The sequence below is a fragment of the Amborella trichopoda genome, chromosome 1 (assembly GCF_054954075.1).
Source record: "Amborella trichopoda isolate Santa Cruz 75 chromosome 1, AtrichopodaSantaCruz75HAP2 v2.0, whole genome shotgun sequence".
NCBI classification, from domain to species: domain Eukaryota; kingdom Viridiplantae; phylum Streptophyta; class Magnoliopsida; order Amborellales; family Amborellaceae; genus Amborella; species Amborella trichopoda.
This window is the reverse complement of record NC_142336.1, coordinates 11,879,634-11,893,888: the sequence shown is the minus strand read 5'-3', so window position 1 is coordinate 11,893,888 and position 14,255 is coordinate 11,879,634. Positions and strand designations below refer to the sequence as shown.

General features: G+C 37.3%; 1 protein-coding gene across 4 annotated transcripts in view; it reads left to right on the top strand.

The window, feature by feature from the left end:
- The window catches only part of LOC18444596 (ferredoxin-dependent glutamate synthase, chloroplastic), a 45,817-nt gene extending 34,419 nt beyond the window's left edge, over window positions 1-11,398 (top strand). For 3 of the 4 annotated variants that reach the window (XM_006854762.4, XM_088861243.1, XM_088861234.1), the window contains 16 exons: window positions 2,509-2,624; window positions 2,751-2,948; window positions 3,113-3,223; window positions 3,673-3,912; window positions 4,119-4,217; window positions 6,157-6,252; window positions 6,350-6,547; window positions 6,631-6,705; window positions 6,941-7,069; window positions 7,263-7,361; window positions 9,456-9,598; window positions 9,732-9,825; window positions 9,909-10,147; window positions 10,226-10,304; window positions 10,544-10,627; window positions 10,741-11,398. In XM_006854762.4, coding sequence (XP_006854824.1) covers window positions 2,509-2,624; window positions 2,751-2,948; window positions 3,113-3,223; window positions 3,673-3,912; window positions 4,119-4,217; window positions 6,157-6,252; window positions 6,350-6,547; window positions 6,631-6,705; window positions 6,941-7,069; window positions 7,263-7,361; window positions 9,456-9,598; window positions 9,732-9,825; window positions 9,909-10,147; window positions 10,226-10,304; window positions 10,544-10,627; window positions 10,741-10,902 — 2,162 coding nt within the window. In that variant the 3' untranslated portion in view covers window positions 10,903-11,398. Of the gene's footprint in view, window positions 1-2,508; window positions 2,625-2,750; window positions 2,949-3,112; window positions 3,224-3,672; window positions 3,913-4,093; window positions 4,218-6,156; window positions 6,253-6,349; window positions 6,548-6,630; window positions 6,706-6,940; window positions 7,070-7,262; window positions 7,362-9,455; window positions 9,599-9,731; window positions 9,826-9,908; window positions 10,148-10,225; window positions 10,305-10,543; window positions 10,628-10,740 lie in introns of all 4 variants that reach the window. The other variant, XR_016051590.1, reaches the window with a different exon arrangement.
- Window positions 11,399-14,255: the final 2,857 nt, after the last annotated feature.

Below are 14,255 nucleotides of genomic sequence, written 5' to 3'. Positions count from 1 at the left end.
CATAGCTTGAATTGTTTGGTGAATAGTAGTGTAACTATTAAGTTGTTCTTTCTTAATAGACCTCCATCATCTTGGTAATTATCTTCTAGGTAGAGTCATTAGAGAGGTGCTGGAGGTAGCAATTTTCAGTATGAGTCACCTCCAACTTACTAGGAATTGCTACTTTTATGTGTGGTGATGCCATCCTAGAAGGAGATTTTTATCTTCCAAGATCCAGTATGTTGGTTAAAAGGACTAGAATTTCAGTAGATTTTTATTGTCCTGGAAACTAAGATAACATCCAATAAATCATAGTTGATGATGTGCGGAGTTTTTTTGTTCACAACAAGTTTTGCCACTGGAATTTCTTTAATGTTGTTTGGGATTATGGGAATGCCTGGTTCTTGCTCTTGTGTGCATATTTCTGATGGTAAATTTTACACAAATAGGAGTATCCCAAGAGGCTGATGACGGCCTTTAGATTTCAGTAAATTCCATTGAATTCCAGTGTTTTAGAGAAGTTAAGTTTTATTATTTTCTTACGCTGCATTTAGGCAGACCAAATTTCCTTCATAGGGTCCTTTTTCCTTCTGCCCATTGAGGAGTGAAAATGGCCCATCCTGGTCAGCTCCTACATACATGGGCCACAGACTTTTAGAACCCACTTGTCAAAGAAAAAGTGCCAAAACATCCATAGCGCTTAAAATAAAAGCAAACAATAAGTATAACAGTTTTTCCTTTATCAATGAAAGGCTCGATTCAATTAATAGACTTGTTTTTTGTTTTTGGGGTGGGGAGGGGGGCGGGGGATTTATTCTATGTAATTATTTTCCTTTGTACATTATATTTCAGGGAACTTACCATCTTTATGATGCTGTTGTAGATCATTGGGAAAGGTGTCTGGAACACTAAGTCTCACTATTCTCCATTGTTAATGTTTATGCATCTCTTCTCTTGCTGATGCGGTCATATTGCATGATCTTATTCTTTCTTGTCCATTATGTCAGAATAACGATTTACAATTCATTCTACTGCCTCTTAGTGAAAACATATGCTTGTTATGAAAGAATAAGCCCCACTAAAGAAACCAGAAAGGGGGAGTGAGGGAATATCTTCACATCTGTCTCAGCTCGTATGAGTAGAGAAGCCCATACCTCTACCCAGCCTAGGTTGTTTAGTGGCACTCTGGCCCTCCCTATGAGTTGGCTGACAGCGGAAAATCCTGGTAAACTTGCAAGCCCTTGTCTGCAAAGAGCCACGATCTAGCTAAATATAATTCTTGGGCTTGATTTCAGTTTTTTTATAGGGAAAATAAACAGTTTAGTTTTGTTGGGACAACTCAATAACCATAAGGCCTCAAATTCCAAATTTACAAATGAGATGTCAATAAGTCCATTATAATTATGGCTTCTAAACTCCATGGAGCTGCATGGTAGTAGTGGCATTTTCTTCCTATCTACTCTGAAGAAGCCTGGAAAATAATCAAAAGATCATTGCAACTCAAATATGTTGCCATTACATGATAATATTATGGTACACTTTGGGGCTTCCTATCTTCTGCTGAAGAATTCTGGAACATAATCAAAAGATCATTGCAACTCAAAGATGTTGCCATTACACGATAATATTATGGAACACTTTGGGGCATGTGGGAGGAATTTAGCCATCTGTGCATCCCCTTGTCAGTGTTCATAAGGAACCTCTACACACATAATCCGACCTGAAGAAAAGAGGATATTGTGCCTTCTCACTGACCTCTACAGTGAATATGAGATGGTCATGATTCATGAACTAGATTCTTGCACGTGTGGAACCTTCTTTTAGTAACCTGGTTTATACTCTCTTACAGAGGGAGAGAGAGGAAGTGGGAAGTGATGGGCCCTATTATATTGCAACTTCATGAGCATCCAGTGCTCTTCGTGGATAGTGATACCTATGATCCCCAAAACTCTAATCACATCGCCACGACCATCAAATTTACGATATTAGAGTGAGCAACATGCTTTGCCTTAGACAGAGTACAAAGACATTACCACTAGTGGACAAATGCATTCAAGTAAAGAAAGTCCATGATGAAAAAACTAGTATGATGAGATTTATTTTCTCAGTGGTTCTGCTCTTTGTTCAGTGTAATTTTCTCATTATTACCTTTTTCCTTTTTTTTTCCTGGTTTTCTCTTTGTTGTCAATGTAGTAAGAAATGCTTTTGTAGTAGTAAACTGCCCTTTGCATTTAAAGCGGCTAGTAACTTATGAACTGCCAGTATGGGAAATTTCTTAGCATTTACTTGATGTTAGTTTCTTGGTTTCATGCGTAATCTTTGAAAAGGGATTATTACTTATGCAATATTAAGATTGATTGACCTTGCTGAATCGACTTCTTTTCTTAATGTAATTTCCTTTACCATTCTTAGGATGTACCAATAGGATTTTTTACTGTTTAGTTATCCTAGAAACTTTCGTCAATTTCTTGTATCCATGCACAAAGAATTACTGTAATTGTAAATCTGTTCTTATGTGCATATTAAAAGGAGAATATCATGGTAACAACCCTGAGATGTCAAAGCTGCTCCATAAAGCTATTCGCCAGAAAAGTGAAAGTGCTTTTGCAGTTTATCAACAACATCTTGCCAACCGACCTGTGAATGTGAGAGGAAGTTTTTAAGATCTCTTTTTCCTATGGGAAGAAGTTTTTTTGAATTTCTTTGTTTTTGCTGTTCATTAACATAATTAATGTGATGGCAGCCTGTAATTCATGCCTTCTTTTATTTAGGTTCTCCGTGATCTGCTTGAGTTCAAGAGTGACCGGCCTCCAATTCCTGTCGGGAAGGTTGAATCAGCTTCTTCAATTGTCCAGCGGTTCTGCACTGGTGGGATGTCACTTGGAGCAATTAGTAGAGAAACTCACGAAGCAATTGCAATTGCCATGAATAGATTGGGTGGGAAATCAAATTCCGGGGAAGGTGGTGAGGTTGTATTTCCTTCCATGAGATTACCAAACTACTAATCGCCAACTCTTTTACACCTTTTCAGAACAGTAGGCAAAACTGAAGTATTTCTGTTCTTTAAGTTGCATCTACTTGTCCTAAAGGTTTTTTATGCATATACATGTTTGAATGGGTTTTCTTTGTCCAGGATCCAATTCGTTGGAGTCCTCTCACAGATGTTGTTGATGGATACTCACCAACACTGCCACACCTTAAAGGTCTCCAAAATGGTGACACTGCAACAAGTGCAATCAAACAGGTGCATACACCAAAGTCTTTCTTAGGGGATGTGTCTGGTTCATTCTTTGTGGTATTTATAAGGACTACCATAAAACTATTGGCTGGTTGTTTTGATTTTGTTTTTAATGGAATTTAGATGTTGTAATTAGCCAATTACAAAGTATTTGTCTTTCTTTTCTCTTAGTAAAATGGACAAGAATTCACCATATATATATATATATATATATATATATATATATATATATATATATATATATATATATATATATATATTCTTGCTCATGTGCTTTCCCTTTCTTGCACTTCCTCTTATGGAATGATCCTCTTGCTTATGCTTAACTGGTGAGCTGATATAGTTATCTTGGACATAGTAATGTATTCCCTTGTGGTTACACCATCCCCAAAAAAAATGATTGTCTTCCCTGGAGGTCACTCATTTCATTTTTATTTCTTCTACCAATATATCAGGTTGCTTCCGGAAGGTTTGGTGTCACTCCAACATTTTTAGTGAATGCGGATCAGTTGGAAATCAAAATTGCCCAAGGAGCAAAGCCTGGAGAAGGGGGCCAACTTCCTGGGAAAAAAGTTAGTGCTTACATAGCACGACTGCGAAATTCCAAGCCTGGGGTTCCTCTCATATCTCCACCTCCACATCATGACATTTACTCTATTGAAGATCTGGCCCAATTGATCTTTGATCTGCATCAGGTATCAATGAGCCGGCCATTGTTGGCTATGTTCCTTTACATATAGCATATTCTGCTTGATGTTGCCCAGCCATAAAGAAAAACACAATTCGAGTTTCTCTTAGTTTTCAGATCGTTGTCATGTTTATGGTTTGTTTTTCCTTTTATTGTCTTTTATGGCTTTGATCATCCTTGAGAGGCAGTTGGTGATATCTTCTGAGTGAGCAGATCAATCCAATGGCTAAGGTCTCTGTGAAACTTGTAGCAGAAGCTGGCATCGGCACTGTTGCTTCTGGAGTTGCCAAGGGCAACGCTGATGTAATACAGGTACTTGTAATTTGTTTTGAAACATTTATTGAAATGTGTATTGGTACTAGAGGGTGTAATTCCAGAAATTTCCCTAAGGATTCTATCATTCACGAATGATAGAACTCATTCTGAATAGTTTAGAGAGATCACAACAAATAAACTGTTAGTTACAAAAGAAACCTGAAAATCCCATTTATATAACACTGAAGAATCTAGTTTTGTTTTGTTAAATATCAAGCCAAAATCTTCATTCTCATTTATTTCATAGACATTGATTCATTAGATTGATGGATTTGAACTGTTCATTTTCCCAACTAATTTTTTTTTTGTGATGGAAAATTGTTTGAAAAAGGGTAGACAAGTTATACCTGAGAGTACAAATAAAGTGAGTCATGTACCAAAGAAGCGAAGGAATGAGGGAAAAGTGGAGATGGGATAACATTATTAACAAGAGAAGCAGGGAAAGTACAGGGACCATGTACTCTGAATATTTAGAGGCAGTGAATGTGGTCCCCCATGGCAGAATATACACCAGTGGAGTCAAAAATTAAATTTCATCCATGTCATCTGTGTAGCCACGGGATAGGGGATGCTTTCGAATCCCAACAAATGATAGTAGGAGAGTCAACTTCTACTGTAGGTGGCACTGAGAATGACACCACAAAGATCCTCACCCCTGTCAAGAAAGAAGAGACCTCTGATGTAACCAAGTCACGGAAACCAGTAGGGCCCGAGAACGATTTTAGAACCTGCCACCTACTATCCCCGAAATTCTATCGACCTCTGGGCCTGGATTTCCCATGAGTGCCTAGAGTAGTTTTGGTGTTGTGATGTCACCACTCAATTCTTCGTTTTATCATATTGCCCATGTGTAAGATGGATAGCCTGCCACTTTACAGTGATACTGTAGTAAGTGAGTTCCCCAGCAATTCTATTTGAAATGGATGCTTTGCATTACAGATTCATATTTTTTGTGATTTGTTTGTGGCACGTGGCAAACTAAAATGTGGTTTTTGTATTGATATGAAATCCGCATGCACTCCGTGAATTGTGTCATAACATGATCTGTGTTGGGTCTATATTCCCCATTTATTCATTTAGTGCACTTGGATAACAAGAACAGAAGTCTATGTAAGAAACACTTGTGCAGATCTGAAGGTTTAATAGCACCTAGAGATTTGAGTAAATTCTTCTATCTTTTGTGTTTCACTGGTTATGATATAAAGAATGTTTCCACCTTCTAGAAGTGAGTGCAAAATAGCGTAAGCGTTTTATGACTTCAAATGATCTTGTGTTTACTCATAATCATTCCCATTTTGTGATTGACCAATTTATATTTTGCATGATGTTTTCCATCTGAACAAAATTCCTACATCATCTATCCTACACTGGTCTTCCTTGTGGCTATCTCACATCTCCTGTATGTTTCTCTGTTCTTAGTGTGGGTCTTTGGGATATGCACATTGAAATGTGCATTTTGAAATGCATGGAAATATATACACCGAAGGACACCATAAGCGAGTATCTTTCCCCAAGTCAAAATACCTATGAGGCACCTCAAATTTCCTTTATGCTTTCAAAAAAATATATAGTTGAATTTTTTAGTTATCCATGACAATATTAATGATTATTTTCTCCTACTTGGCATTATGAGGAACTATTCAATAAGCAGATAGAATAGATCAACAAATCGTGCTACATATGAACAATAGTGAACTTGTCTTTTATCTTCTGTTATTTTAACACCATCCTCACTCTATTCCTTCAGGATTAGTCAGGATAAGCTGTAGTTTCAGTGCATGTTTTTATGTATTCACACTTTGAGTGATGTAGAATTTTATTCCTAGTAGCATCTCTGTGGTTGTTGTGTGTAAAGATATGTGATTGAGAATAGCATTGTCTTTATGCTTGAATATTCACGAAAGTTTAAGTTGAGTTCGAATCGTTTTTATTGTAGATATCTGGGCACGATGGTGGAACTGGAGCAAGCCCTGTAAGTTCCATCAAGCATGCTGGTGGCCCTTGGGAACTTGGATTAACAGAAACTCATCAGGTTTATCATCTGAAATATGTTTTTATGTTTGCTTCATACATGGCCTAATTTCACAAGAACATTTATATTCAAAAAGTACTTGTTTTTACTTGTGCAGACACTTATTGAAAATGGACTTAGGGAGAGGGTAATTCTCAGAGTTGATGGAGGATTCAAGAGTGGAGTAGATGTTATAATGGCTGCAGCAATGGGTGCAGATGAGTATGGGTTTGGTTCTGTGGCTATGATTGCTACAGGCTGCATAATGGCCCGAATTTGCCATACAAATAACTGTCCTGTTGGTGTTGCTAGTCAGGTAATCTTGTAAATCTTTTTCTCTTTTGAGTTTGACTTGGTTTCATTATTCAAATTCCTAATTCTACTTTGGTTGCTATTAAGAGAGAAGAGCTACGTGCCCGTTTTCCTGGTGTCCCCGGAGATCTCGTCAACTTCTTTTTATATGTTGCAGAGGAGGTGATTATCTTCCAGACCTTAGTGACATGCTGTGTTGAGCATTGACAAAAAATGTGCATGATAAAAGAAAAAGAAATGTCCCAATGAGAACGTCAATAGTCTCCATTAGATAAAAATATTGAATCCTTTCCTCTATCAATTTCATGGTCTGATACATGAAACTCTAATTGCATTTCTTGTGTGGCATGACACCCATTATGCTGCACGATTCAATGGAATCTTTATCTCTTTCCAGGTGAGAGGCATGCTTGCACAACTTGGTTATGAAAAGTTAGATGACATCATTGGTCGAACGGATTTGCTTAGACCGAGAAATATTTCCTTGATGAAGACTCAACACCTTGATCTCAGCTACATTCTCTCTGTATGGTTTTACAGTTTCTTTGGCAACATGCATGTGCACTTGCTTATTATGTCTATGTGCACTTCTCCCCCTATATGTGCATGATTTCTGTGTGACTTGCATGTGAGTTTGGGCATGAGTAATAGAACAGAACTGCTTTGTAAGTTATACATGCCTCTCTGTTCTTGATATGGTATCTTTGTTGGTTTCTCAGAATGTTGGGTTGCCAAAGTTGAGTAGCACCGCAATCAGAAATCAGGATGTTCATACGAATGGACCTGTTCTTGATGACATTTTGCTCTCAGATCAAGAGGTAAGAAGTAATTTCTTTTCTTTATATCCCTCAATGATCTGTATAAAGTGGGCATAGTGGTGTCACTAAGACATGGACATACTGTTTCCCCAAGGGTGGAAGGCCATGGAAAAAACAGGTTCTCTATATGGAAGACTTTTGTTGGGAAGCTTGGCTTTAGTTTCCTTTCTCCATTTGATTTTGTACTCATGCGAGATGGAATCATGGACTTTTTCAAAAGGAAGTATTTTCTAACAGAAAAGTAATTAAAAAGGGTGGAACTTTACTTCTGCTGTTCTGCTTTTTCCCTTTCTTGTATATCTTGTTTTCGCACCTTATGTACATCTGTGTATGAAGTATTATTAATCTAATGAATATGAGTTGAATGAGGATAATGGTCCATTTTTCCAACGCTTGCCTTGAGTTTTGTTCTGAATATGGTGGTCTTGATTTCCAAGAACCCTTTGCAATCTATGGTAAGGTGGCAATTTTGCTACACTGCTGATTAGGTTTCTACGATTTCTGAACGTGAGGATATTTCTTCATTGTTCAATGACAAGAACATAAGATATCTAGCATATGCCAAGTAATGATCAAGAAAAGTAAAGTATACTTGGTGCCTTTAGCAGGTACCTCGAGATTCTGCCGCTGAAACTGCATTTCTCAATCATCATTTAATCAAAACTTGAGCAAGAACTTTGCTCTCAAACAGTGTAAAGGATCTAAAGATTTCTGTCTGCTCTTATTTTCACAGTATATTACAACTGAAGAATAATGCACCTTCTATGCCCAAGTTCATTTGTCGTGATCCAAAAGCCTTGTGAAAAAGAAAACTATATTGCATTTGTTTGGACCTGGATGCCTGTTTGTCTAAAGCCATCTCCTAATAAAAAGACATGCCTGTGGTAGTCTAAACATGTAATGTTTTATAAGAGAACCTACACATGTAGTATTTTATAAAAGTGAACTTAAAAATATGCCTTTGACAATAGGCCTACTTCAGGGGTCACTGTTGAGCCCATATCGCTTGCTTTGGTTACGGATGAATTAAGTATGCATTTACAAGATGATATACCGTAGTGTATATTGTTTGTAGATGACATACTTTGATGATACTGGAGACGTCGTCAACACAAATTTAGAACTTTGTAGGGATGCTCTAGAATCTAAAAGGTTTTAAAATTATCGGAACTAAAATTTAATATATAGAATGCAACTTTAGTAATAATATATTCACCAAAAAAAAAAGAAGGGTTCTGTAATAGCATGACTATAAACCAGGAATTAGTTAAGATTGATGGCCAAAAAGTACCTAAAAGAAATTATTTTCGATATCTTGAGTTGGAAAATCCATGAGAACTGAGAGATTGAGGAAGATATTCCACACAAGATTAGAGTAGGGTGGATGAAGTGGAGATGTGCTTTTGGAGTTTATGTGATCATAACATACTAATGAAACTAAAGGGGAATTTCTATAGGATGGTTGTAGGACCAGCCATACTTTATGAGACAGAATATTGGGTGGTCAAGAAACAACATATCTATAGAATAAGTTCAGCTGAGATGAGGATGTCGAGATGAATGCGTGGCAAGACAAAAATAATAGAATTGGGAATGGACACATCTGAGGGAACTTAGGGGTAGCTCCAAAAGGTGATAAGATGGGGGAAAGTAGACTTAGGTGGTCTGGCTATTTGCAGGGTCAACTTAGAACAACACCATTTATAAGGGGATATTTGGTTCAAGTGGAAGGCTCTAAAAGGGCAAGCGGAAAGCCCAAAAAGTCATGGATGAAAGTAATGAGAAGAGATATAGTGATCTATGGTATGACTGAGGATATGACCATTGATAGAGTAGAATGGCGGAATAAGATTCATGTAGCAAATCCCAAATAGTTATGATAATGCTTGGATGATGATGATGAACCTAAGTTTGATATCTAAATCTTTTCCTCAATGGCCGCATATGCGCTTGAAGTTTTTTTAATGTCTTGACTACTTGAAAAGTCTCGACATTCAGGTGTTAATGGTGATCCTTTTGCACTCCTGGTGTTTTATAAGTTTTATGCTTCGTTGCTTGTATTTGTTTGGTGAGAATGTTTCCCTTTCTTTGCAGATTTCTGATGGGATCGAAAATGAAAAGATTGTAAATAAAACCATCAAAATATACAATGTCGATCGAGCTGTATGTGGTCGCATAGCCGGTGTAATTGCAAAGAAGTATGGTGACACAGGATTTGCAGGGCAGCTAAATATAACGTAAGAGAAACTCATTGGCACATAACATTGAAAGAAAGCACTGCTTCTCATTGACCTTTTAAATTGTGTTTCTTGTTCTGGCCATGCATTTACGTACTAGCCATGCATTTACCTACTAGCCTGTATATTTCAGGTTCACAGGGAGTGCAGGGCAATCATTCGGTTGCTTTTTGACCCCTGGAATGAACATTAGACTTGTGGGTGAAGCCAATGATTATGTGGGAAAGGTAAGTAAATGAAGAATTTTGTGCAATGTTCTAAAACCCAATTGTACAATCTTAGTTTCAATAATTGTTTTCCTTTTCTGAAGGGTATGGCTGGTGGTGAGCTTGTGGTTGTTCCTGCTGGAAACACGGGTTTTAGTCCAGAGGATGCAGCTATAGTTGGAAATACTTGCCTATATGGAGCAACTGGGGGCCAAGTGTTTGTCAGGGGGAAAGCAGGGGAGCGGTTTGCAGTCCGAAATTCTTTGGCTCAAGCCGTGGTTGAAGGAACTGGTGACCATTGCTGCGAGTACATGACTGGTGGATGTGTTGTCGTCCTTGGCAAGTAAGTATTTATTCTTTTGATATATATTCAAACAAAAATATTTTTATGAATGTCGAAGCTCAAAATCCTGGTTTTCAGAGTTGGAAGGAATGTTTCTGCTGGTATGACTGGAGGTATAGTCTACATTCTTGATGATGATGACACCCTTGTGCCAAAGGTGAGCCCTATGGATTTTACAAGCATTTCAATTTGTGCACTTTAGACATGAGACTGCAAATAAATATTAGACATTAATGGCTTGATATCTCAAGATATTCGATGAAAGTTTATCCATTGACCCTCAATTCATATTTCCTGTAGTGCGTTAGCTTAATTTTTATCTCAGTTTTTGTTCTTTGTTGTGGTTTATTCCTGAATCTTATATTTTCAAATTCTTTGCCACCTCTATTTACTCAGGCAAACAAAGAGATCGTCAAGATTCAGAGAGTGGTTGCACCAGCTGGTCAAATGCAACTGAGGAACCTTATAGAAGCCCATGTGGTAAGCTACTTAAACAATTTCTATCTCATTCTTTTAAATCTTGTCAATCTTGTCAATCTACAAATCTCTCTTATATTTATATGATGTCACTGAAATATTTTCCTATCTTGAAGGAAAAAACTGGGAGTAAGAAAGGCTCTGCGATTCTTAAAGAATGGGACAAATACTTGCCTTTGTTTTGGCAACTGGTGCCTCCAAGTGAAGAAGATACCCCTGAAGCCAGCGCAGAAGCCAATCTTAGCTCCACAGGAGAGGTCACCTTGCAATCTGCTTGATCTTTATTCTTTACAATAATTTTTTTTTAAAAGGAGGACAGATTGTAATGCAATCAACAGTTGCCCTGTCAAATCAATACAAGGTCAGCTCTCCATGATAATCTGTAAATATTACAGAGTTTGGAAACAAGCACTTCACATCGAAAGTTCCATTCGAAATTATGGTTCAAGAGTCATGACAAGTCCAACCTAGAAGGCAATTGGAGCCTTTTAGAGGTGGGTTCAGCCTTCACAGCTCTATGTAAAGGTATCCAAGGTCAAATTGATGGCATCTTCTCTATGTGATTAATTGTAGATAAGGGGAAGTGCCCAGTTTTAGGTTATATCCAGGGACCTTGTTTTCTATTGATGATGTCTATAGTTTGTGCTTTAAAGCTCGTTCACGGTTTTCAAAACCTATATTTGTTTCCTGTAAATTATTCACTGATGCTCAATTCACTCATGAGTGAATGGATACCTAGCGTTAATAAAAATTTGGAAGGGATCTTTGATCTAACTGGCTTATTGTATGTCACCACATGACTGAGAATTGTGCTAGCCTTTCATTTCCATCAGACTACTAGTATTGCCGGCAGCAGTGGTAGCAGTAGCGAAGAAGAAGAATAAGAACTATCTTTTTCTTTCTTGGATTGTATTTGAAAAACCTATGAAATGGAAATAGAGAAAACTAAATATGTCAGTTTAAACCAGAGCCCATGGGAACATTTTGACTAACCAGAGCCCTCATGGAAACATTTGAACATTTCAAAGAAATCTCTTTGAAGGAACATGGGAACCCTACAGGGTTTGAAAGCGAAAACAGATTGGTGTGGTTTGCATAAGGTTGCGACCTCAACAATCAAAGTTAGACGCTCCTCCATATTTTGTTGGAAGATGCAATTTTAGTGTCAAATTTTTTTAGGTTGGTGTGAAAATCTATTTTCATATCGAATTATAAAATATTAAACTCCAAATATAGTTCAAATCAATCATATAAACTCTTGAAAATTGACGGTCCATGTAAGGTGATGCAAGATTTACTATTTTGGGATTTGAGATCACTTTTTTTCTCCATATCCATACATCTCGAAGTCAAAATAATCAATTTGATGTTTTTCCAACATCAAAACAACTTTTTTTGAAGGATTTTTGAGTTGCACCTTAATTCTACATTTTAGGATGTCAACGTTTTATTCTGTCCAACAAAATAAAATAAAAAGAATTGACTGATGGAAATTGGCACTAATAGTTGAAATAAAGAGGACAAATGGAAAACAACACAAAATAATTGAAATGAAAAAAAAAGACAATGCAATGTATTTGGATTAAATTATGAAGGAATTCTTGAATGGGAATGATTAAATTATAAAGGAATTCTAGAGTATTTGGGATTGGCTACATGAATCTACACCATTTTATTTTCGTCCATCCTTGAAGCTATTTCTTAGGTAGAGAGGAACATGACGAGAATTAGAGAGAGTGTTCAACATGTGAACCACTTGCATTTGTTCCAGGGTTCGCATATTGATAGCCTCCATCTCTTGAACGAGTGCTCGGAAAGTATGTCTTCGTATATTTGACCATTTTCATATTGTTGTACTTTTTTCATAGCCAGTGATTATTTCATGAGGGAAGGATCTGCATTTTCCTTCTCCAGCCTCTCGCATGCTTTTTGTTGCATTTTCCTTCTCCAGCCTCTCTTGCATGCTTTTTGTTGCATTTTCCTTCTCCAGCCTCTCTTGCATGCTTTTTGTAGCCTTGATTGACATATACTCAGATGCATATGAGTAAGGATGATGCACAGTTAAGATCTCATGCAAACCTTCCAAATAAAGTACGTATCCTATCTTGCGCTTCCACGATGAGTAGTTTGCTCTATCGAACCTTCCGGTCTTCAGGATCTCAGAGATAAAAGTGTGTACAATCATATTTCTTTTCCCAAAGAAAATACAAGACTCAAATAAAACGAATAACACCTCATAATGGCAGCAAGAAACCTATGCTCTGATATCAATTAAATATGGCCAAGGTTCTCTAGCATGGTATATATAGTTTTTTGTTTTTCATTTTCTCACCGATTAGAACACTTACAAATGTCCAAGTACAATAAAACTTGATTGAAATAAACAAATAAACAGCAAAAGTGGTTCTCACTTGTTGCCACTAATTACAACATCTTTCATTCAATTGATAAAACCAACACTATGCTTATAGGAATAAGAAAGACACAAAAAGAAAAATACTGCAAAGCACAAAATAAAGATGCCGAAAAATTTCTTCAACCAGACTTAGTATACCCTACACTAGATCTCTTCCTCTAATGACACACGATATCAATTGTCTATCTCGAATCTACCAAATATGGAAAAGCTTAAGGCTGCAACCCTTACAAACTATGAGAGCATGGAACAACTTGGATCAAGTCACAGCTACAATACCTTAGGCTATAGGTGTGCCCCCCTCTTAGGACTAGGTGGGGCATGCCCCTCTTTCTCCTTAACTAATGAGGGAGAGATGATAGGGAAGATCTTAAATGAGGAAAGAGAGATAGGAAACCCGAGGGGGTGGCTTGCCACCCTAGGGGAGAGAGAGAGAGAGAGAGAGAGAGGGAGTTGAGAGGTGTGTAAAATTATTGATGGGAGAGCCCCTATTTAGAAATTTTGAAAGGGTTGGGGTTTTCTTAGAATTAGCCATTTTTAGTGAGATTAGATTTAGACCATTTATCATAGGAGATCTGTGAGGTGAGAGATTTGAGCTATCCGATCTTTAGATCAACCATCTAAAAGAAAGACCTATGTAATCTTTTGCCGGGGAAATACATTTTTTTTTTTTTAATAATAATCACCCCTTATAATTTTGGCAACAAGACCACTCACCGATGGTCTTATTACAAACAATAGAAATTTCAAAAATAAATAATACATCAATAAAATAAATCTCAACTACTAAATGTCATTCATACAACCTAATACTGTGCATGAGAATATAAAATAAAAGAACAAACAATTAAAAGAAAAGATGTCGGAGATCACCTCAACCGGGCTTTTTACACCCCACACCGAGACACCACATCCAATGGCACGGGATTAAAGGTCTAGCTTCAATCTCAAACCGAGAAAGCTAATTTCGGCCAAACTAGGTAACCACCCTTAAATCTCTACAAAACCTTAACTCCAAAATAATTAGGCTCAAACCCTAATTTTCTCAACCCTTAGATTAGATCATGAGAGAGAAAGTCTCTATGTTGGGGCGTGCCCCCTAGGATCTTTTTAGGAGAGAGAGAGAGAGTAGAGAGAGCAGAGAGTAGAGAGAGGGGTGTGGCCCCTAGGGAAGAGAGAGAGAGAGAGTTTATGGGAGAGAGAGGTGTATAGAGA